The sequence below is a fragment of the Papio anubis genome, chromosome 11, assembly GCF_008728515.1.
Source record: "Papio anubis isolate 15944 chromosome 11, Panubis1.0, whole genome shotgun sequence".
Lineage (NCBI taxonomy): Eukaryota > Metazoa > Chordata > Mammalia > Primates > Cercopithecidae > Papio > Papio anubis.
This window is the reverse complement of record NC_044986.1, coordinates 91,228,950-91,254,506: the sequence shown is the minus strand read 5'-3', so window position 1 is coordinate 91,254,506 and position 25,557 is coordinate 91,228,950. Positions and strand designations below refer to the sequence as shown.

Sequence of the window (25,557 nt, the reverse complement as noted above, 5' to 3'; positions counted from 1 at the left end):
TCTTCCCAGACAGTAGGGGGGCCGGGCAGAGCCGCTCCTCAGTTCCCAGACAGGGTGCCAGCCAGGCAGAGGCGCTCCTCTCTTCCCAGATGGTGGGGCGGCCCGTCAGAGGTGCCACTCTCTTCCCAGACGGTGGGGCGGCTGGGCAGAGGTGGGGATACCAGATTTTGGGGTAGTAGGCTCACCTGATCAAAGTGACCCTGGAAGATTAATATGCTGGAGATGTGGGAACTGGATGGGAATGGGAAAAGACTGAGTCAGTGAGATCATCTGTGTTGGTTCTGTGTAGTGGGGTATTGGATTGGAAAGGGAGTTGTAGAAGCAAGTCTGGTGCTGTCACCCCGCCCCACGACCTGCGGGAGACGGTTTTGAACATGCTGATACTGTCAGTCAGAAGAAAGCTTTTAAAGGTTTTCGTATTCCCTGCCTACCTGGCACCGAGTAGGTATGAAATCACTGTCGAAAGAATGAGTGAACCAGCAATATAATTTTGTACCTGAAGGTGCAGAGAGAGGGAGGATTCAGAATTGACCCTGAGTCTTTGGAGGCAGGGTAACTGAATGAACATACTTTTAGTGTATGGATATTGGAGAAGAGAGGAGGAAGATTGGCTCTTAAGAGGGATAGGGTAAGAATTTTGAATTTGAGCAGGTTTATACAGTCTTGCTCAATGTTAAGGGATATTGGTGTTTACAAATTTTATTTTAATATGTTACTGTTGAGAATATAATTTTTTAATTCCAGTAATGTTTCCATTACTGGAAACATTACTGGAATTAAAAGATCTGAGTGTTCTGATTTCTAAAGTGGTGTCAGAGAGATGATGGAAGGATCTGGATTTATGGTCAACTGACTTGATGACAATGTGTATTTACAGCAGTTCTTGGTAGTTTGAGATCCTTAGATCTCATTTCTCATGTGACTTCTGGTCATTTAGCCCTTTCACTCGTAATTCACCATCCATCTAAACAATGGAAGGAGCAAGCAGGAGTGGAATTCAAATGTGTAGATTTAACAAACGCTTCTTTTTGGTTATTCTTACCTTTTTCAAGATAGCATTGGTCTACATGAACACCAATAACAGAAAGTTAACTGAATTTTACATGCTGTTTGTCCCACCTGTCATTAGATATATTGAAGGACTGACTGCTGACCATCAGATATATGTTTTTAAATTAGTTTAGAATAATGTTATGTATTTAATTTAAAAATAGTGTTGTGGTGGGGGCACAAATGCCTGTAGGGTGCTCTTTGAGCATGTTCATAGCGGTGTAAAATATTAAGAGATGACATAGTTATTCTGAAGAGTTTTGAAGCCTTCTGTGAAAGTCAGCTTTAATAGGGAACATTACCTGCATTAATATATTAGGCAGTTCACTTCTGTGAATTGTGTTTTTTTATACTTCATTTTTTTCCAGCTACTCCTTTAGTATTTTTTCAGAAGTTTATGGTTAGCCTAGTAGCTCATTCTTACAATTACTGCAGTTTTAAAAACCATCTATTATAAACCGAGGTCTTCACCAAAGGCTGTATAAATCTGATTGGGAAATGGTTTTGAGTGAGAACTGAGCCCTTCTCGAAGTGTGGAAATTTTCTGTTGTGCATTTTACTAGTGCTGGGTTAAGTCCAAGCTCACCATGTATATGCTTTTGAAACGAGCCAATTAGGGCATGTTTAACCATCAGTAGGCTTAAACAAATGTATTTGCATCGTGTTGGAATTTGAACTTAGTACTTTGGAAGGTGGAAAATTCCATATGTAAGTGAAAGATTTCTATCACTGGGCTCCGTACTTAACAGCCAGTCCTGTCTCAGACTTAATCTGGTAATGTTTATTGAGCTGGTAACGTTTATGGAGTATAAATGAGATAGGCTATCTTTTCTGTAGGACATTGGTTATCTTCACTGGAGGTCTTTTGAAATTGAAAGAAAACAAGAGTAACATAAATTTGATACTTAGCTAGAGAAGATGTATTTATATTTAACTTGTCCTCATGATATAAAGACTTGCTTTGTGTCTTTAAAAAAGTGGTTGCTGTTATTACTACAGTATTAATATCTTAAAGCCAATACGTAGATTCATTTCTTCTTTGTTCTCCAAATTCAAAATGAGGAGACATTTATTTCTGTGCTTCCTACTACTACTTGAAAAACTGTTGAATATCAAAAATAAAAAATTGCGGAAGAATAAACAGCAAGAGCTAAAGTTCTCGTTTATTGGCATGTTACCTGCTCCTGGATTACCTACTGCAAATTAGGATGTTTTTGGTTAACTTTGATGGGTTTTGAGATTGTTACTTCTCTTTTACCTCTATTTAATCTTTGTATGCTTAGAAACTGCCAGTTTAGCATATTAGGTGAAAAGGGTTAGAAATATAAATAAAATCTTTAGTTGATAGTATTGTACCAATGTTAATTTTTTAGTTTAGAAACTTGTACTATAGCTATATAAGGTATTAACCTTAGAGGAAGCTGGGTAAAGCGTATATGGGAACTGAACTGTTTTCACAGTTCTTCTGTTATCTGAAAATTGTTTCAAAATAAGAAGCTAAAAAGTGATTAGACTAACTCAACAGCTACAAAGTTATTAGTGTATTGCAAAACCAGAGATAAGTGATTTGTGTGTTGTAGGGATTGGACAGAGATTCTCTTCTCTTTGGATGGTTGAAATCCTTGTTCATTTTCATTGACCTGAAAAATTGAGAGTTGATGCTGTATCTCATGAGGATGAAGATGCTGTTAGAGTATGTTTAGTAAATGCAGACCTCTTTTTCTGTGTTATGAATATATGCAAAAATACACGACAGATACCAATTTGCATACATACATGCAATATGCTTCCAAATGAGGTGATTGGCTTTCTAAAAATATCACAGAATTTCATTTTGGCTTGTTACACATTTGTTTTCTTGATGAGATAGTGGCAATCATTTGCCTTTTGAGAATAAATTAGATTCTTTTATTTTGGAAACACCAGCATGTGATTTGGGGCTTCATATATAAATTGAGTGATCAGACTTTTTAATACTGAGTTGAATCTAAATTTAAGAAATGAGTTTTTTTTTTTTTTTTTTTTTTTTTAAAATAAGTGAACTGGCTCTGAATTTATTTCCAAAGAATAGTACAGATCTTTGTGTGGTTCCTGCATCATTGAACTAAGTCTGATATTTGTGGATTTCAACTTTAAAGGATATTATTTGTGTACTTGATTTATGTTTATTATAAGTTATTAGTGCTATCTGTATTAACAGAGATGGAAGACTCCAAGGTTTTTCAGCAACTGCTTTCCCTAGGCCCATGCTGTAGCTGAGTGTGGACATTCACCTGGACATTTGGGCTGCATTTCCGGTCTTCACTAGTTCCACCCCATTTACCCTCTTGGAACTCACTCTTTTTGTTCTAGGGCAGCACTGTTATTAGAGCTTTCTGTGATGATGGAAATGTTATATATCTGCACTGTCCAATGTGGCAGTCACTAGCCACATGTGGCAGTCAAACACTTGAAACATAGCTAGTGTGACTGAAGAACTGAATTTTAAATCTTACCTAATTTTATAGAATAAATTTAGATAGCCACATGTGACTAGAGGCTTCTATATTAGGCAGCACAGACTGAGGGCTACCATTGCTAATTCCTTAAATGGTCTACCTGGAATGCCAATTTAAGTGTAAAAGGAGGGAGTGGACACAGACATTTATCATATAACTGAATTGTCTGTTGTTCTCATATAAAGTTCCCTTTATAAGCATTTTAATTGACTTGATGTGGAAATGATGTTACCATGCTGATTCCTTGCTTTTGGGTTGCCTTTTGTGAGAGGTGCTCTTTGGGTACCACTTTAAAACCTGCTTTTTTCACGTAAATTTTTTCATGTCAGTAAACACACTTCTGTCTCATTGTTTTTAATAACTGTGTAGTATTCTGTTTTATTGATGTGCAGTCATTTACTTCTGTTTATCCTTTTTCAAAGTTTTTATGTTACCTACAAATTCAAGAAGACTGATCATGCGCATACATTTTGGAGACACATCTTTGTTTTGTGACTTACGAAATTCCTAGCCAAGTCAAAGGGTAGGAATATATTGGGGGTTTTGTAGTGGTGGGTTGTTTAATGCACACTCCAAAAGTGCCACCTGCTGCCAAGCACCCTCCCCACCGGGTTGTACCAATTTACCCTCTAAATTGGTGTTTGTGACAGATTGTTAATCAGTGAGAAACACTTTAGGGGTTGTGTGTTTACACAAAGGCTGCTTTAAGGCAGCATCTCACACTCTTCTGTCTGTTCTTTCTGTTCAGGGCAAAAATCAAGTGGCCTTGAATGTGGTGTGTTTGATATTTGGCTTCCTTGGGTTGGCATGGCCTGAGGGTGGTCCAGAAGGGGCCCCCATGGGTGGGGTTGAGGCTCATCAGGCAGGGCTTCTGGGAGGTCCCATCAGCAACCTCTCTGCCTGCAGTTCTGCTTCATGCTGCCTTTTGTGTGGCTTGTTCCCTTGGACAGCAAGTCTGGGGCCTTTCAGCTCTCTCTTCACCAACTATAGAACAGGGGCCCTTGTGTTCCCTACCTGCGTGGCAGTGCTGCTGCCCTCTCTGATAGTGACAGCCCTGTCTGTGCACAGTGATGTATTTTTCGTGAGCCCAGGCTAATCTGCTGGATTTAGCTGAGTATCTGTGGTCAGTGTTTCTAGGCTGGTCTTGAAGATAGGAGCTTATTTTAAATTTGGGACCAAAGGAGGCCTCTGTTCTTTCACACTTTTGTTAGGATGCTGTCTTATCTTAGTTTTGAGAAAGGTTTCAAGTTCAGAGGTTTCTTGAAAAAGTGGCCCGCATTTTTTAAAAAGTAATTTTAAAATTGTGGGAATGGAGCTGTACTAACATGTTAATCTGGGACAGGGTATGGCTGGCTACTGGTAAGGAGACAAAATTCCCAAGCTTTAGAATTGATGGTGAAAAGATTTTCTCTTTCAACAGGTACTGGACATGTGCAGAATGTAGGGTTATATAAAGATGGGAATAACACTGCTTGCTTATCAGGGAATAGAGAGTTTATGTGAGAAGTAAGATATACAATGAAAGTCATGAAACAAGAAATCTTTATAATGATAGAAGGTGGAAGAGGCAAATGGATTAACGTATATTGTGGACCTGTCGAGTCCTGGCCCTGTGCCAGGACTTCGTCCATTGCTGAGTTCAGTGTGGCTGTAGAGATGTGTCCAGGCACCCACGGAGAGTGTCCTGGAGTGGTGCAGGCTGCCTGACCCACGTCCATGGGGGAGAATTGGTGGGAGGGACAGGGTTCAGGCTGAGCCTGGGAACCTCGTTAATTTTGATGAAAAGGAGAGGATGCACCTTTCAGGCACAGAGAGGATTCTGAGAAAGGTTTGCCTCAGATGAAGAGAGAAGACTGAAGACATTGGCCGAGGCCACATGGTGGCTGGGGCATTTGAGCTTTACTCTTGAGACAGAGAGGAAGATTTCTCAGCAAGGCAGTGATGTGATAAAGTTGGAGTTTCAAGGTGTTTCATTGGGTATGAGTGAGTAGGATACATTGTTGGAAGGGAGTTTAAAAGCAGGGAAACCAGAATTCCTGTCTGGAGACAGGGACACTTCCCAGTGTTTTTGGCTGTTGTTACCCTTGTGGAAGTTACCAGTGAAAGGAAGGAAGAGTCAGCGGTCAGGGCTGGATCTCTTCAGTCCCAGAGTGGGTTAGAATCCCTTTTCCACCATGCACTAGCTGGGAGCCTTGGGCCTGGTTCCTATCTTCCTTCTCTGTAAAATGGGACAGTAAAAATGTCTACCTCATAGAATTGTTTTGGGTATAAAATGAAATAAGATAAAGTGCTTGGTACAAAGTAAATGTGCTCAGTAAATAGTTATTATTAATAATATTGTTAGGTAAAGGTCATTTCTTATGAGATAACATGGGCCTACATCGCATGGATTTTATGGAATAAAACAGACACTTTAAAAGTTGGGACAGGTTAAACCTCTCTGGAATGCAGATCTGAACGCGGCTGCCTTCCCAGGGTGGCCTCCGCCATAGAAGTCATGGTGTGAGAGCACACCTTCCTGCCACTGCCTGGAGCAGCGTCTTTGGGAGCTGGGTAGGATTGTCAGTGTGCACCCATGTCAGTGCCTCTTCCCCTTAGAGACTATTGCAGGTCTGCAGTTAAACAAAAGTAATTTTCCTAAACCTGAAAAAGGCATGTCTGAATTACCGGAAGTGGAATATTTCATTTAACAAAACTGACTCTTGCGGGAGTCAGTTTTGACTCTAATTTTGCCTGTACTCCTGAGTATTGAGGCACAAGAAGTAGTCACATACATACTGCCCCTCTCCCACACCTCTTTAAAAACTTTGGAGTGTAAATGCTGGCTTAAGGTGTTTGGCTCATACTTGGAAGGCTGTTAGAAATGAGTTAAAATTCTCTGAGGAATGATTTAAGTTCTTATGCTAGGAAACTCTTGAAAGATTGGATAGAGTCTGGAATTGATTACAATTGAGGCCGTGGAGTCTTTCTGCCTGGAGGTCATTAGAACAACGAGAACTGCTTATTTGGGAAATCAGCTTTGTAGTGGAAAAACACCTGCCCAGAAATCTGGAGACCTGACATAATGTGTGCTTAGTCTTTAGCTGCATGACCTTCGGTGAGTCTTGTTCAGTTTTCTGGGCTTCAGGTTCCATCCTCAGCTCTAGTATTAATTTGTGGACTGTGTCCCAGTGTTTTTCATTTGCAGAAACTGCTTTGCATTAAAATGGAATAATCATAATCTTTTTCTAATTTGCAGGGGGAAAAAGCATTTTCAGCGGAACTGGTAGGCTTTTATTAGTTTTTCTAATGTAAAATTATCTTAAACTTTTTTGCTACTCTTTATCTGCTACCAAGTGCTCATGTTGTTATTCTCATGTATGTGGTACATGGCGGTTGTCATTTTTTACTGTTCAGATGTCACAGGCATACCTCTGCTAGTGAAACCATTCCCAGCTTGGACTGTTCGCATCCACATTTCGTGGTGTTTTTGGAGTGCTCTCCAGAGACACAGTGACTCCTCCTGGGAGTGTCCGCGCCTGGTTGACTCCCTCGGGCATTGACTGCTCTACAGCCCGGCCCCAGGCATCAGGGCAGGCTGCTGTGGGGTGGGCGGTGTGGCATAGGACTGCCCTTCCAACTTGGGAATAAGGTAGCGGCTTTCTGACGTGAAGAGTCCTAAGTCAGAGATAGATCCTCAAAGGGGCTGCAGAGTTCCTTTTCCTTGGCTTTCCTTAACCAGTGCTCAGAGGTACCCGAGGAAGTGAGGCTGGCAGGGTGGGGCTGGGCCTAGTGAGCAGGGTCTCTGTACTTCCACTGTTCACTTCTAAGATCTTATCACTATTTGGCTTCAGAAGTTTTTCAGTTTCTCCACTTTTCTGGTGTACAGGAAGGAGCAGCAGTAACCTGCCTGTTACTCTGAGGAACTTGCTGGTGATTTACATCATGGAGATCTGTCCTACTTCCCCTGTGGAAGTAGTCCAGGGTTAAACATACAAAAAGCATTGTGGACTAATAAATATTCAGGCAGAAATGACCTTGCAGTAGACTGTAGACAACATCCATTAAGAGTATGTGAGGTGCTGGTGACTGTGCCTGTCCTGATTTCCACTCCTGTGTGGGCATCAGCGGGACAGGAACAGAGCAGGATGATGAGGCTTGAGATCCCACCCGTGACCTTGGACCGTATTTCCTCCTGCCAGAGGAATCTGCCAAACTGTTAAGGGCATGAACATTGTTTGGTTTCAGTGATGGATTTGTTACCACATTTGCAAAGCTCCACACAGTTTAGGGAAGTTGTAGTCTCAGGAAAGACTTAAACAGCTGTTTTTGTAATCCCTGAGAACTTGGATTCTTGCTTTCAGAAGACACAGAAGAAATTCCAGTCAACTTTTTATGGGTAAGAGTCATGAGCATATAAATTAAGAGAATACATTCTTGGCTTAATATATCCTTTTTGAGAAAACTACTGCATTGAGGCTGTTTCCTATTTAAATTTATCTTGCCTGAGATTATCATAGGATTTTTATTAGCGTGCTGAGGCAACCACTTAAGTGAGCTGAAGATACATACAAATTTGCAATGGAAAAGTTTCTGAGATTAAGCCTATTAATATGCTGCTTAATGTTTCTTATTCTGCACATTATCTAAATGTATGTATTTTGTAAATTGGACTTCATAAATTTTAATTTCTTATCAATATTTTTATTAGAGGTGACCAAATATCTTAATAAAGTGTATTTGAGTGCAGACTCATGTAACTCCAAATTTTGTAAACTACTTTTAAGAACATTTAAAAAGATGACCTGTTTATTCTCTGCATTAGAATTAATTATCTGGATGACTATTTAAATTTTCAGGGATCAGATGGGAGGACACGCATTTTTTAGTAAGCCTTAAAGTTTGAGAATCACTGACTGCTTTAGTTCATGTAGGCTTCATAGTAACTTCAGAGTTTCACGGTGAGGGTATGAGCTTTAGAGTACCGTCAAGCATATGCATATGCATATACATATACATATACAGTAAATTGTTTGTTAGACGTATCCATGGATCCCTCATCCATATTCTTTTTTTTTTTTTTTTTTTTTGAGACAATGTCTCACTCTGTCGCCCAGGTGGGAGTACAGTGGCTCGATCTCGGCTCACTGCAAGCTCCGCCTCCTGGGTTCACGCCATTCTCCTGCCTCAGCCTCCCAAGTAGCTGGGACTGCAGGTGCCTGCCACCACGCCTGGCTAATTTTTTGTATTTTTAGTAGAGACGGGGTTTCACCTTGTTAGCCAGGATGGTCTTGATCTCCTGACCTTGTGATCCACCCGCCTCGGCCTCCCAAAGTGCTGGGATTACAGGCGTGAGCCACCATGCCTGGCCGTTCCTCATCCATATTCTTTTGGTGTTTATATGTATACTTGCTCTGTGCCTAGAAACAGACTTAAGTATGAAGCCTATTTGAACATTGTCATTATAAATTAAGCTAACTATAGACCTTGGATGATAATGACTAGGAGTCTTCTCTGGCTCTGTTTTTATTGTGTGCAGTTATTCCAGAGACTGGGCAGGTAGTGTGAAGTGCCTCATATTTTCCCAATTACTACTTTTCTTCCTTTGGTTAAGTATCTGATCTTGGATAAAACAATTTTTTTTTTTTTGAGATGGAGTCTCGCACTTTCGCCCAAGCTGGGGTACAGTGGGGCGATCTTGGCTCGCTGCAAGCTCCACCTCCTGGATTCACACCGTTCTCCTGCCTCAGCCTCCCGAGTAGCTGGGACTACAGGCGCCTGCCACCACACCCGGCTAATTTTTTGTAGTTTTAGTAGAGACAGGGTTTCACCATGTTAGCCAGGATGGTCTCGATCTCCTGACCCCGTGATCCGCTCGCCTCGGCCTCCCAAAGTGCTGGGATTGCAGGTGTGGGCCACTGTGCCCAGCCAGGATAAAACTCTTAGAACCTATTCATTATTGATTGTCTGTTGGGTTATTTTACTTGCTGTTTTTCGAAATGGTTTTAAGAGGGCTGGATTTCTTTTCTTGACTTCTCCATGTAGCCTGTGTGTCCCTTCAAAGCAGGGACTGTATGGATCGTGTTGGTAGTACCACCGCCCAGCCCAGCGCTGGGATACAGAAGCAATGTGATACCTGTGTAGTGACTGACTGATGAGAGGTGACCTGGACATTGTATCAGCTGATGCTTCTTTGTTATTTAACTTGGACTCTCAAGAGACCTCCCCTTCCTTTCTGTTTCAATTGTGGCCACACTAGTTCCTGCCTTGATTTACTGAGCCTGGATTAATTGTCTTCCTTGCCTTAGTCTCTTTGCTTTTAGGTCCATCTTTCACAATCCTTCCAGGCTAGTCATCCATCCACACTCCTTTGAACAAGTCACTTTCCTTCTCAGTGACCTTCACTGACTTTCCCTTGTATGTGAGGTTCTCCATGATCTCACCTCCACCTGCCTTTCTAATTTCTCATACTGACCTTTCCAACCAAGTCTGGCTGTTGGTGACAGGTACTTTCATCCTCCCTACAGTTTTAACGTGAGGCCTCAGCTTGGGAGGAGGACTGGGACACAGTAGAGATGCTGTAACTGTTCCCATGGCATGGGAAGTTGGGGCACAGGGTGGAGGCCCTGGGCCATGTAGCACTTGTGTCTGTGAGGCATGGGGAGAAGCGAAAACCAAGAAGGGTGGTCAGAGCTAGTGCAGGAACCAGAAGAAGCAGCCACAGAAGTCAGAGGAGGAAAGAACTTCAAGATGAGGATGATGATCAGCAATTCTGAGTTCTCAGGCAAGTCCATGAAGACTGAGCAAGTTTCATTGCATTTGATGAGTGATTGATGGCAGCCTGGTGTGTTTCTGAAAGATTTCAATGGGGACAGAAGCTGAATTGCTGACATTCAAGATTACAAAGGATGCAGCAACAAGGGCAGACCACTCCTGTGTGAGACTGGGGTGTGAAAAGTCAGGTACTGTGTTTTATATTTACATTTTCCCCCAACTGGCAGATGCATATGTGCTTTGAAGTCTCAGAGGATGAAGCCAGGTTAGAAGGAGAGATTCAAAATAATGAAAGGAGTCACTATGGAGAAGGAGGGAAAGGATGGGGGTACTTCAGGGGTCCCATTAACCCTGACAGGAAGGAGAGGAGGGGACAGCAGGAGGAGTGGTTGCATTCAAGTGGCTTCATTTTTTTCTGCCGATTAGGAGGGGAGTTTCACGTGTTAGCAGTGCGCATGGGCCAGCCTGAATTGTTTCTGCAAAGATTACTCTTCCAAAAGTCAGCGTTCTGTGGTCTTAGTCCTGTGTTCACAAGCCTTAGACGATTCACTCTGAGTCCCTGGGATCAGCCCCGGGCCTTCCAGGGTATGCAGAGGTCATGCATGAAGTGTGGCTCAGCCAGCTCTGGCCTTTCTCTCACTCTTGGCCCTCTTAGACTCTGTTCCACTTGTCATTCTCTGAGCACTCCCTACATTGTTTCCCTATTACGTGCCTTTGCTCACTCTGGCTTGTGCTTTTGCTGGGCATCAGTCCTTCCTGCCCCACTTTTCTTCTTTGTGTCTGTTCTGTGTCAGTTAACTGTGTATCCCATTTCATAGAGAACTACTGCTTACAGTTGTGGTCATTTTCATTTATTAATTTTTTTTTGAGACAGAGTTTCGCTCTTGTTGCCCAGGCTGGAGTGCAATGGCGCGATCTCAGCTCACTGTAACCTCTGCCTCCCGGGTTCAAGTGATTCTCCTGCCTCAGCCTCCCGAGTAGCTGGCATTACAGGTGCCTGCCACCACACCTGGCTAATTTTTGTATTTTTAGTAGAGACAGGGTTTCACCGTGTTGGCCAGGCTGGTCTCAAACTCCTGACCTCAGGTTATCCACCTGCCTCAGCCTTCCGAAGTGCTGGGATTGTAGGCGTGAGCCACCACACCTGGCCAGTTGTGGTTATTTTTATTCATGCTCTTATTTCCTTTGCTAAATTGTAAACTGAAAGGATTTTAAAATGCAGGGATAATTTTAAATGTAATAAAATGTAAGAAAACTTACATGAAGTATCAGAAGACAAGCCTGAGTCAGGAAGACTTGAGTTTGAATCCTGGCCCTGCTTCTTCCTGATGCGGTTTTGGGTGATTGCATCCTGTCTCTTTATTCACTTAATTGATTTACAGAGTGGGGATAATGAAACCTACTTCTTAGAGCTGTTAGGAGAATAAACGAGACAAAGCCTGTAAAGCATTTGACCTAGGCCTGACTCCGTTGTAGGTGCTTAGTAGACCATGCTGCAGCTGTCAGCAATGGATTCCTTGCCACCCAGCAGTGTTGGGTTGAGCACCTAGATGGATGGTGAGTGGTGGTGGAGTGTGCTCACCTCCCACCCCATTTATGTTGAGGGCAAGGATAGTGTACTTTACTTTGTATTTCTAACATGGGTCTATATATATATATAGTAAAGAGGAACGGCATACTTCTTGTAACTGGGTCCACTTATGCATGGATTTTCTTACGCCTCTGCTCCCCTGGAGACAGCAAAACCAACTCCTCTTCTTCCTCATCTGCCTTCAACCTGAGGATGCCTAGGATGAAGACCTTTATAGTGATATACTTTCACTTAATGAATAGTAAATCTGTTTTCCTTATGATTTTTCTTAATAGCAGTTTCTTTTCAGTAGCTTACTCTGTTGTATGAATATGGTGTATACATATATAAAACATATATTAATCGACTGTGTTATAGGTAAGGGTTGCAGTCAACAGTCAGCTATTAGTTAAGTTTTTGGGGAGTCAGAAGTTACACACAGATTTTCGACTCCATGAAGGGGTTGTTTCTCCTAACCCCTGAGTTGTTCAAAGGTCAACTGTATTAACTTATTTTCTAAAGTGCCGCATACAAATAACTTTTTTCATGTTAATTGCATAGAAGGAGGTATCATTTTGTACAGTATTTTGAAGACTGGGAACTGGTTGGAAATGACGCATAATAAGGTGTTCATAAGATTTATAGCAAGCGGTGCAGCTTATAGCATTAGTTTTCCCACTTAAAGCCCCTTTGCATTGTTTTTGCCCACAGAACTCTGGACATATTGAATGATTTATTTTTTTGACTCTTTCCTTTGTAGAAAAAATGGTGAGGCCTAGAAGTTTTAGTGCAGCAGTTGTGTGAAGTGTACATATTATATAGTTTATGAAGCCAGAGATGGAATGATACCATGGGGTTAATTTTTTTAAAATTAATTTTTAATGCATTTGACATTGTTTCTGGGTAGCTGATCCTTTCAGTTTCTCAGTAGGAGCACAGATGCTTCCTCATAGAAAACAGGAAAAGAAGCTTGCTCTAGGAGAACTTGACAAACCAATATAAATGTTTTGTCAGAGTGCCCTGTTGATCTCCACGGCCAGTCACAGGGGTTTTATCTCTCATCTATCTTTGTGATAAATGAGTACATATTAATTTTTAGTGCTGTAAAATATGTCTTATTTGTTGTAGAGACTAGGGACGAATGACACTTTCAACCAAGATATTGTATGGAGATGTTTTGCAGTTGCAGGTGGGATATGGTTTCCTCATTGAGCCAGTTAAAAGTATTTCATGGAATGGCCATGCAGCTGTGGTCTTTGTGAACTGTTTCTTGGTTTGTCAGGTGTGTCCATGTTTATGAATATAAATCTGGATCATTTTATATTTATAGCATACTAGAGGTTCTAATATATGTGTCTCTGAAAAGTAGGGTAAATATGTTAAAGATAGTGGCAAAAAAGGAGGTGGAAAATGAAGTAATTGCCCATGGAAGAAATTTTGGATGGTTAAAATGAGGATGCAGAGAAGGCAGAGGCGAATTGTCAACACTTGCCACTAAGTGATACTAAGCAGCTTCTCGGATGCTTGTCATTTGATGGAAAAAAGGATTTAAGAGTAAGCGTTCTCAGACTATGAGAAAGAAAGTTGACAATCTCAAGGGGAAAGAGTGTGGCCAGGTCAGGGCCTCTATCTTATGAAGTTAGTTGGGGTATGAGATTAGGAAGGGGGCGATTCTTTAAAGTGTGTGTGTGTATATATATATATATATACACACACACACATACACACACATATATATATATATATATTTTTTTTTGAGATGGAGTTTCACTCTGTTGCCCAGGCTGGAGTGCAGTGGCCAGATCTCGGCTCACTGCAAGCTCCGCCTCCCGGGTTTATGCCATTCTCCTGCCTCAGCCTCCTGAGTAGCTGGGACTACAGGCGCCTGCCACCTCGCCCGGCTAGTTTTTTTTGTGTGTGTGTTTTTAGTAGAGACGGGGTTTCACCATGTTAGCCAGGATGGTCTCGATCTCCTGACCTCGTGATCCTCCCGTCTTGGCCTCCCAAAGTGCTGGGATTACAGGTGTGAGCCATCGCGCCCGGCCATATTTTTTTTTTTAAAGGTGGACTTACACTGTGTTAATTTTCTACTGATGCCATAACAAATTACCACAGAGTTAGTGGCGTAAACAACACACATTTACTATTGTGTAGTGCTGTAGGTTGGAGGTCTGACACAGGACTCGGTGGGCAGAAATCAGGCTTTCAGTAGGCTGTGTTTCCTGTTGTGGGCTCTTGGGGAGAATCTATTTTCTTGCCTTTTCCTTGCTTCTAGAAGTTTCTCACATTCCTTGGCTTCAGGCCCTTCCTCCATCTTTAAAGCCAGCAGTGGTAGATGGAGTTCTTCTCACATCTTCTCTCTGTGGCTCTCCTGCCTCCCTTTTTAGGATCGTTGTGATTATGTTGGGTCCAACTGGAAAATCTGGGCTCATCTCTCTACCTTGAAACCAATAGATAGCAGCTTTAATTCCATCTGCAGCCTTAATTCCCTTTTGCTATATGAGGTAATGTATTCACAGGTTATGGAGAAATGTTCTAAGTATTGAGTCATCTTGTTTGAATTTTGTTAGGGTACTGAAGTTCAGGGAAACTGTTCTCTCCAGAAGTCATCTGAGGCTTGCAAAGTATAGGGAAGTCTTAGTTTTTGCTGCTTCACAGATGTAATAAATATTGCAGACCTCACTCACAGAGGGTCTAACCTTGGGATTCTTTCTCTCAGCACAGAGAGAAATTGTGTCTATAGGTGAAGCAGGTTCTTATCATCAGGAAGGGAGAAGAGGTGAAGGCGTGATGACCTGACAGGTGTGCAGTGAGGAGCTCAGCAGAAGCAAGAGGAAAAGAAGACACACTGAGGTGGAAAGTAAAAGAGGGTGAGAACAGAGTGGTGAGCATTGTGGCTTGAGAGCCCCAGGCACCAGTGGAAGACACCGAAAGGAGGACTGCTCATACCTGGGGTGGGCTGGGTGCAGTAAAGCCATTCCCTGTACTGTGCCTTGGAAACTCTGAGGGGTCGTGGCTCAGATACTCTGTCTCTAAGCCTGAGCTTCTGTAGCACATGATGACCTCACAAGGAAGGGGACTTTTATCTCAGCAGCCCACAACCTGGCACAGCAGTTATTAAACTTTTTGGTCACAGGACACCATGTATAGTGTTAAAAAGTATTGAAACTCTCATACATTGCTGGTATAAAATGGTATAGCCACTGAGGAAAACAATTTGATAGTTCGTCAAAGTTACCATATGACTCAGCAGTGCCACTCTTAGGTGTATGCCAAAGATAACTGAAAACATGTTTATACAAAAATGTATACACAAATGTGCACAGCATTATTCGTGATAGCCAAAAGGCGAAGATAACTCAAATGTTTATCAGTGGATGAATGGATAAACAAAATGTGGTATATACATACAATGGGATACAGGTTGAACATCCCTAATCTGAAAATCCAAAATCAGAAATGCTCCAAAATCTAAAACTTTGAGTGCCAACATGATGCTCAAAGGAGACGCTCATTGGAGCATTTCAGATTTTGGATTTTCATATTAGGGATGGCCAGCTGATAAGCATATAATGCACATGTTCCCAAATACGAAAAAACCTTTAATCCGGAACATTTCTGGTCCTAAGCATTTCAGATGAGGGATGCTCAGCCTGTGTTATTTAGCCGTTAAAAGGAGAGAAGTAGTGATAACCTGGTACAAAATGGGTGAACCTTTAAAACATTATAGTAAGTGAAAGAAGCCAGTCATAAAAAGCCACATATATTACGATTTCACTTATATGAAATGTCCAGAACAGGGAAATCTAATAGAGACAGGAAGTAGGTTAGTAGTTGCCAGAGATGGGGGGAGAAGAGGATGGGAGTGACTGCTAAAGGGTTTGGGGTTTCTTTTTAGGGTAATGAAAATGTTTTGGAATTACGTAGCAGTGATGATTGTACAACTTTGTGAATGTACTAAAACACCACTGAATTGTACAGTTAGGCACCACATAATGATGTTTTGGTCAAGGATTGACTGCATATGCATTGGTGGTCCCATAAGATTATAGTGGAACTGAGAAATTTCTATCACCAAGTGTTGCCGTAATATCGTAGTATAATTACTTTTTTAAAAATATGTATATATTTAGTGTAGCCTAAGTGTACAGTGTTTATACAGTTGACAGTAGTGTACGGTAACGTCCTCGGCCTTCCCATTCACTCACCACTCACTCGCTGACTGACCTAGAGCAACTTCCAGTCCTGCAAGCTCCATGCATGATTGGTACCCTGTGTAGGTGTACCATTTTTAATCTTTTATACCAGATGTTTACTGTACCTTTTCTATGTTTAGATACACAAGTACTTAGCATTGTGTTACAATTGTCTACGGTATTCAGGGCGTTAACATGTTGTACAGATTTGTAGCCTATGAAGCACAGGCTGTCCCATATAACCAAGTGTGAAGTAGGCTATGACTGTCTAGGTTTGCATAAGTGCACTCTATGACGTTTGCACAGCAACAAAATTACCTAACAATACATTTCTCAGAACATATCCCTGTCATTAAGCAAGCATGATTGTACATGTTTAATTGGTGAATTTGATGGTGTGTGAATTACATCGCAATAACAGAAATTGTAGAGAAGAATTTTTATGTCTGTAGAGAGTTATATTAGAAATTAAAACTTGTAATTAAAACATACTAATTTTTAAAATAACATTATAATGTAACCATTATATGTTAACATACATTTTTATTTAAAAAAATCCTCAAAACAAAAAATTAAGTGGGAAGAGTAGCATTACCTTACATTTCTTTTATATCTTTAATATCTGGTTAGTAGGAAGCAGCAAGAACCTCATATGTGCTTCTGTGTCAGTCTTTTGTGCTATGTTGCTTTGTGAAAGTATATGAAGAAAATTCAGCTTTACACAGATGTGATTGGAAAAGAAAGGAGTATTGTTTTACAGACTTTTGAGATAACATGGATATTCTTTGACACTACCTCAAAACGTGACAAATGGTAGTTTGTTAAAGGCTAGTTGCACTGTGGAATCTGAAATCATTTATATTAAAGTTTATTGATCTGTCATACTTTAAGTGGACCTTTTACCACATGCAAGATTTTGTGTCATCATGCTTTGTCATTTGGAAAAGTATTGGTTCACTAAGTTATGCAGATCTTCCAAATATTGACTCATTTCATTATTCTGTCTAAAATCACATTTGCTAATGTGATCCCTGACCTCCTCAGAAAAGTCTTCATTATTGGGAAGCTTTCAAGCTCATGGTGGTAGATACGAGTTTTCCAGAATTCTGACTTCTGTGTGATGAGAGCCTGTGTCTTTTTGGTTGGCTTTGGTGGGTATGATCTTGACTGTTTTACAATATAAAAGAAGAAACGATTTTTTGGGAGAATTTGTGAGAATAGAGTGCTGGTGCTAAGTTGTCTATATTGGGTGACTTCCTAGAAGAGGTTACCGGAGCCCTCTATGGTTGCTTCTTTGGCTAGGGTGGGGTGTATGTGTGTTGAGAAAAGTTAGGAGGGTTTTTCTATTTGAGCAGGGAGCTAGAAGGACAGTAGAAGAGCAGAGCTGAGTGTTGGACGAGGGAGATGGAGCCCAGGACGTGCCGGGGGAGTTAGAACATGTGGGTCAGGATGGCTTGCAGAGTGCTGTTCCACATCCTGCCCCGTTCGATCCTTACCATGATCTTACTAGTTAGGCCCAGAGGGTGTTCTGTTACACTTCTTTAATAGGTAAGGGAAATGAGACCCAGAAATGGCAGTGGAATTGTCTAGAATTGTCTGGTTAGTTAGGAGTGAAATGGGCACCTGTCCTCAGCCTCTGCTTCCTAATGCATGCTGGTTTGTTTGCAGCTGCACTAGGCTTGCTTTATTGGTGAGAAACAGACAGAGGTTTCTCATGGTCAGAGTCAAGGGAGACATTGGTGGAGTTGATGCACCATGCATCTTTGGATGAAGGTCGAAAGGAGTATACAGGATCTTTTACTTTGGGAAATGCTGTTGCCACTGTACAGAGGTGGGATGGACCCACACAAAGTTTGGTTCACATATCAGCCTGATGAGACCTCACGATGCACCCAGAGAGTAAGAAAAGGTTAAGTATTGACATGGTAAAGCTTTTGGGGGAGAGCAGGCAGACTCTCGGGTCCAAAAGTGTCTTGAGAGAGCAGGGAAAGGAGACTGGCTTGGCTCTTGCATGATTAGGGGTTGGGGTTGGTCGAGGGCTTCCTTCCTTGCCCCCCTGGACCTGGATGGTTTGAACTTCTTGCCAGTGCCAAAGGAGGGGGCCCCAGGCTTTCTTATCAGCTTGCCTAGATGGGGGTAGAAGGGGAAGGTGGAGAGTGGTGGGGCCTGAAAACTGTTAGCAGTCAAATGTCAGAAATGGAGCCAGACTCTGTATTACAGGAAATGACATCTTCTCTCAAGGAATCTAGCAAGTAGCAATTTGATTCTAAGTTCAAGACTTAGAACCAGCAAAGGGAGTGACTGAGTGAGCTACTGGCAGAACTTGTTGACTTAGCTGAAGTCTGCATGATCACAGCTCTGCATATCCTGGAACTCCACATTTCCTCCTGGTGACGAAGTGATGTGTTTTAGCTGATTTAGAATGTTGGCCTGTTGGGAACAAAGCGAAGCTTGTGGGAGAAGAAGATAATGTGGTGTAGGAAGGCTCTGAATGCAGGGATGTTGCTTTCTTTTACTGAGAATTCTCTCTTGCTTACCGTTGCCTTTATCTGCCCCCCACCCCTTCTTTCCTTTTACCCTGAGAGTTGTTGGGAGGAAGCTTAGCTGGGCCAACAGATGATGGAACCATCTGTTGGAGGCTTTGAAATCCCATTTTACCACACAAGGAGAAGCATAGCCGTCTTCTCCAGGAATTTTAGTACTCGTCAGTCCTAGGCTGTCATATGAAGCAGTCCACACAGCACAGTAAAAAAATGCGAACTAGTCAATAGTTTGTATGGGAGGACTACTTTGTGATTCGAATGTTTGTACTTGGAACACTGTCCCAGATATTGCTTAGGTTACACTTGGAAGATGTTTTGGAAGCAAGTAGGACTTGAACTCCAACAGATACTGGGTTAAGGAGGCTGCCAGGCACCAGTCTTAGATCCCCGAGGGCTTGGATCTGGAAGTGCTGGTCCCATTTTGGTTTGTATTTTGTAATGAATGCTTGGAGTCAGCTCAGCGTCCAATAATTGAAGCATTGATGTGTGAAACATTGATTATGCAGTGATCACTTGAGGAGGTGACTGGTGGTCACAGCTTATTTCTCTAATGTCTTTCCCTTTCTCTCCCACTCCTCATTTCCACCTGGGAATCCTCTCCTTCCAGTCTGGAATATATGAGAGAGTTTTAGAGCCCAAAGAGGCCTTGGAGGTGATTATTTCTCTTATGTGTTATATTTAAGGAACTTGATAATAACTAACTTCAAACATTTATTTCAAAAAGTTTCAAAACTATACAGAATTAAAGAGAATAGTGTGATGAGTATATATCACCCAGATTTAGTAATTTTAAGATATCGCCCAGGTACAACTATCCACATACAGAGCACTTCACATGCTTTACTTTTATAACCTCCCAACAGCCTCTTGCGGGTAGATACAAATATATTTCCTCTCTTGAAGATGAGAAAACTGACAGGCCCAGAGAGATGAAGAATGTTGCCTGGGGTCTCCCAGTCTGCAGCCAGCCGCCTGTGACTTCACCCTCTCTGCCGCACTGCCTGAAGAAGTTTTAAAGTTTGCCTGACATACATGGTCAGCTGAGGTCCGGCTAGAGGTGGAACCAAGAGATCTCACTCCTTCACTGTTTCTTTCATTGTGATTTTCTGTGGCTTTTCTCTTTCCATTACTCTTTTGCAACTGACTTTCTGGGCTTAAAGAGTCTCGGTACCATTTTAACTCTGATAGGCAGACAGCAGCATCCTAAGTTTGGGGTGGTGGGAGTGGTCTGCTCCACTGCCGGTGATGAGGTGTGCATTGTCTGTGGAGGATTTAATAACACTAATAAAAGCATCCAGAAGTATGCCTGTAAAGTCTAAATATCTAGAATTTTGCCTGCAGTTCTAAACAATGTCGGTGATATTCTTTCCCTGAAAATCTTTTGTTGGTGTTCTAAATAATTGCTTTATTGAGTTTTAATAATATATATATATAAGCTTCAAATGAGTACTTCTGGAGTACTTAGCCTTTAATAGATACTGTATGCCCAGCGCCATGGCTCATGCCTGTAACACCAGCACTTTGGGAGGCCTAGGCAGGTGGATCATCTGAGGTCAAGAGTTTGAGACCAGCCTGGCCAACATGGTGAAACCCCGTCTCTACTAAAAATACAAAAAATTAGCTGGACATGGTGGCATGTGCCTATAATCCCAGCTACTGGAGGGGGTGGGCTGAGACAGGAGAATTGCTTGAACCCGGGAGGTGGAGGTTGCGGTGAGCCAAGATCGTACCACTGCACTCCAGCCTGGGTGACAGAGTGAGACTCCGTCTCAAAAAAAAAAAGGATACTGTATGCAGCACGGAAGTTAAATCTGACACTCCTGATTATATAGTTAGCCCTGAATACATGGGGAATCAGCTGCTTGCATTCATTTCCAGAGTAACTTCTTAAGACTTTAGAATTGTTCAGAAAGCTTGCTTAGGACAGTCTTGTGTATTTAACCCTGTAGTATTACATATATCTGCTTTTAAACAGTAGATTTGAAATAAATGATAGTGTTACTGATGACTATAATTGTCACTCTGTGTGATCACTTGGAGTTTTTGTCCAAGAGTCTTTAAAAATTAAAACAGTGAAACAGAATGCAAACCGTGAGGTGTAATATTTTTGCTTGGTAAGTACAAAAATAGTATCTGTAAAATTAAAATTTATCACTTATCATTTAAGACAGTTGTATTAAAACTAAAGAACAAATCTAGAAAATAATAGTTAATGATTTTTACATAACTATTACTGAAAATAATTTTTTTTATACATGGAGGGTGTGTTAAAAAATGATCCTTCCTAGGTGTCTGTAATGTGTTAGATATGCCATTGTAGGCAGAAGGCTTTTTTCTATGATTCGTTTTTAAGTGAAGAGATTGAAAATCTTTCATACGTGCAACTGGAACCATTAGGATAGGAAGAAAGTTACACAGGGCATTACTTGTATTGAAGGATTACTCTGTGCCAGAAGTTGCTGGCGCTTGGTACAGCTTTATCTCACTTTGATATTTGTCAAGCTTCTCAGTCTTGTCTGCAGTGCTGACAGACTGTGTGTGTGACAGTGGCAAGAGCTCCTGCCGGCTCCTTTGCTTGGAGCATGCAAAGGGGGCTTAATGCCTTCTCTTGGGAGGGGGCCATGGCGCCTTTGCAGTGGTAAGACCTCAGTGGGAGCCCTAGCTTCTCTACTGTTATCTCTGGCATCACATAGAACAGTGCTTCTCCATTGATTTTGCCCCCAGGGCAGGTTTGGCAAAGTCTGAAGACATTTTAGTTGTCACCACTGGATGCGGGCTGCTATTAGCATCTTGTGGGTAAAGATATGACTCCTGCTAAGTGTCCTGTGGTACACAGGACAGCCCCTGTACCCCTCTGGTAAATAATTACCAGCCCCAGTCATCCAGTAGTGCTGAGCTTGAGACACTGACTTAGGGCAAGTTACCTAAACTTGTATGGCCTGCTTCCTCATTTCCTCAAAATGGGAAAAATAACAGCAGTACTTTTCTCATAAGGTTGTTGTGAAAACTATGGGAGACAGATTCACAATAGCTTCAAAGACAATAAAATACCTAGGAATCCAACTTACAAGGGATGTAAAAGACCTCTTCAAGGAGAAATGTAAACCACTGCTCAGTGAAATAAAAGAGGACACAAACAAATGGAAGAACATACCATGCTCATAGATAGAAAGAATCAATGTCGTGAAAATGGCCATACTGCCCAAGGTAATTTATAGATTCAGCGCCATCCCCATAAAGCTACCAATGACTTTCTTCACAGACTTGGAAAAAACTGCTTTAAAGTTCATATGGAACCAAAAAAGACCCCGCAGTGCCAAGACAATCCTAAGCCAAAAGAACAAAGCTGGAGGCATCATGCTACCTGACTTCAAACTATACTACAAGGCTACAGTAACCAAAACAGCATGGTACTGTTACCAAAACAGAGATATAGCCCAGTGGAACAGAACAGAGCCCTCAGAAATAATACCACACATCTACAGCCATCTGATCTTTGACAAACCTGACAGAAACAAGAAATGGGGAAAGGATTCCCTATTTAATAAATGGTGCTGGGAAAATTGGCTAGCCATATGTAGAAAGCTGAAACTGAATCCTTTCCTTATTCCTTATACAAAAATTAATTCAAGATGGATTAGAGACTTAAATGTTAGACCTAAAACCATAGAAACCCTAGAAGAAAACCTAGGTAATACTGTTCAGGACATAGACATGGGCAAGGACTTCATGTCTAAAACACCAAAAGCAATGGCAACAAAAGCCAAAATTGACAAATGGAATCTAATTAAACTAAAGAGCTTCTGCACAGCAAAAGAAACTACCATCAGAGTGAACAGTCATCCAACAGAGTGGGAGAAAATTTTTGCGATCTACTCATCTGACAAAGGGCTAATATCCAGAACCTACAAAGAACTCAAACAAATTTACAAGAAAAAACCAAATAACCCCATCAAAAAGTGGGCAAAGGATATGAACAGACACTTCTCAAAAGAAGAAATTCATACAGCCAACAGACACATGAAAAAATGCTCATCATTACTCGCCATCAGAGAAATGCAAATCAAAACCACAATGAGATACCATCTCACACCAGTTAGAATGGCAATCATTAAAAAGTCAGGAAACAGCAGGTGCTGGAGAGGATGTGGAAAAATAGGAACACTTTTACACTGTTGGTGGGACTGTAAACTAGTTCAACCATTGTGGAAAACTGTGGCGATTCCTCAAGGATCTAGAACTAGAAATACCATTTAACCCAGCCATCCCATTACTGGGTTTATACCCAAAGGATTATAAGTCATGCTGCTATAAAGACACATGCACACTTATGTTTATTGCAGCACTATTCACAATAGCAAAGACTTGGAATCAGCCCAACTGTCCATCAGTGACAGACTGGATTAAGAAAATGTGGCACATATATACCATGGAATACTATGCAGCCATAAAAAAGGATGAGTTCATGTCCTTTGTAGGGACATGGATGCAGCTGGAAACCATCATTCTCAGCAAACTATCGCAGGAACAGAAAACCGAACACCGCATGTTCTCACTTATAGGTGGGAATTGAACAATGAGATCACTTGGACACAGGAAGGGGAACATCACACACCAGGGCCTATTGTGGGGAGGGGGGAGGGGGGAGGGATAGCATTAGGAGATATACCTAATGTAAATGATGAGTTAATGGGTGCAGCACACCAACATGGCACATGTATACATATGTAACAAACCTGCAGGTTGTGCACATGTACCCTAGAACTTAAAGTATAATTAAAAAAACAAAGCAAAACAAAACAATAAAACTGTGGGAGACAGTACATTTAAGAGCTCAGTAGTTATAATTGTTATTATTGTGATTAACTTAGTGAAAATAAAATCCAAAAGGTAGAAAAAACAAAAACAAAAACTGCTGCTGTGATATACCTAAGATCTGTAGAGTCAACATACTACACTCTTTGTATCCTTAGTACTACACAGTTGACCCTGAACACCTTAGATCTAAGCCACATTAGTCCACTTATATGTGGATTGTTTTCAATTGAACATGGATCAAAAACGCAGTATTTGCAGGATGCAAAACCTGCATGACCAAGAACTGCCTTTTTCTGTATCTGTGGGTTCTACAGCTCCAACTGTGAGACTTGAGCATGCACAGATTTTGGTGTTTGTCCAAATACCAGTCGCCTGCAGATAACCTAGGGGCAACTGTAAATGGATAACAGTGCTTAGAATAATGACCTTGAATCAATATTCAGTGTATGAAACTTAGTGAAGTGGGAAATTGAACTAGAAACATTTAGAAACATTTTCTTTTTTGATGGTGTTTTGCTGTTGCCCAGGCTGGAGTGCAGTGGCACAGTCTCGGCTCACTGCAACCTCTGCCTCCTAGGTTCAAGCAATTCTCCTGCCTTGGCCTCCCAAGTAGCTGGGATTACAGGCGCCCGCCACCATGCTCAGCTAATTTTTGTATTTTTAGTAGAGACAGAGTTTCACCAATTGGCCAGGCTGGTCTCAAACTTCTGACCTCAGGTGATCTGCCCGCCTCGGCCTCCCAAAGTGTTGGGATTACAGGTGTGAGCCCTCGTGCCTGGCCTGAAACATTTTCAAAAGAAGAAAATATTTCTGGCCAAATGTTAGCTTGTCAATATTTTCTCAGCTGTTCTGATCGTGTCACCTCATGTGCGTCTTAAGCTACCCGACCCCTCCCTTAAATTTTTTGATAAAGGGATCGGGGAATCCTGTTTTAACATGATAGTCCTAGATGATTTTTAAGATCAAGCTAGATTGGGGACTGTTCTTTTAGGTAGAAAAAAGATTTATCAACTAATAAAGCAGGTTTCTGTCCTGAAGCACTTTATATGGTAAATGGTAAATTGTATTATGCATTGTGGGGAATGAGAGTAAAAAAAAAAATGTATGTATCAAGTAATATTTCCTAAACTGAACTATGGAATGTTCTGTTAAACACATTTTCTGATGATGTTTCACAGACAGCACACTGGGAAACAATTACAACTCCCTCACCATAAATTCTGATTAAAGGAGGGTTTCCTTCCTTTTCACATTTTAGCAGAATAGCTATGTAAACCCAAAAGTATTTGAGACAGATCGCATTCAGTTTAGAAGTTTATTTTGCCAAGATTAAGGACAATGACGGGGATTAAAGAAACATGGCATCACACAAGCAGTTTATAGTCTATGCTTTTCTCCAAAGATGATTTTGAGGGCATCAGTATTTAAAGGGGAAAAGCAGGCTGAAGGGGAAAGAGGGTAGGGTATTACTGAATCCACATGTTGCAAGAGAAAAGGAGCAGGTAGGGGAATAGTCAGTTACGTATTCATCTGGAGCTCAGTAAATCAACACTTTACCTAGATAAGGTGAACAATAGAGTAGCAACCTGTGGAGATACTTAACGTTTATTCTGTAGCTATCTACTTAGGAACAAAAGGAAAAGCAGCTTTCAGCTTAATATTTTTCCTTTTGACATAGTGAGTTGGAGTCCCAAGTTTTTGTTTTCCTTTCACAGCTACTTGGCTTTCGAGTGGCCCTGCAGTGGAGGAGCGGGGTGAGTACACATCATGGCTCACATAGGGTGAGTCCATCTGGGTCTGCACACTCATGTGTGCAGATGACTCCAGGCCAGTCCTGGGCACAGAGTTTGCCTGTCCTCCTGCCCCGGGGACAGGGTGCCTCTGAGACCCTTTCAGTTTAGGTTTGTGGGAAGAGCTTTCCTCAAAAAGTGCTTATGTGGGTTTCTGAGGCAGCAGGCCTGCCCTCTGAGAATTCTATTGGCTCCTCAAGTGATGCCTTGGTGGGGTTATCTGATTTCTGCCAGAGGGCCACACCCACGTTTGCCTCAGGAAGTTCCTGCCAGTGCTCAGGTGACTGATGAGTTCCTTTTGGGCACCACTTCAGCTAACGACAGTCACCTCTAGGAACT

General features: G+C 41.6%; 1 protein-coding gene across 8 annotated transcripts in view; it reads left to right on the top strand.

Moving 5' to 3' along the window:
- The window catches only part of CCNY (cyclin Y), a 310,137-nt gene that overhangs the window by 114,946 nt on the left and 169,634 nt on the right, over window positions 1-25,557 (top strand). For 2 of the 8 annotated variants that reach the window (XM_017962727.3, XM_009214284.4), the window contains one exon: window positions 25,144-25,182. The exons of 5 other annotated variants lie outside the window; for them this stretch is intronic. Coding sequence is in view for 2 of the 3 variants with exons in the window: in XM_009214284.4 (XP_009212548.1) it covers window positions 25,144-25,182 (39 nt within the window). In the remaining variant the exon portion in view is untranslated. Of the gene's footprint in view, window positions 1-6,786; window positions 6,814-25,143; window positions 25,183-25,557 lie in introns of all 8 variants that reach the window. One more of the 8 variants, XM_021943194.2, reaches the window with a different exon arrangement.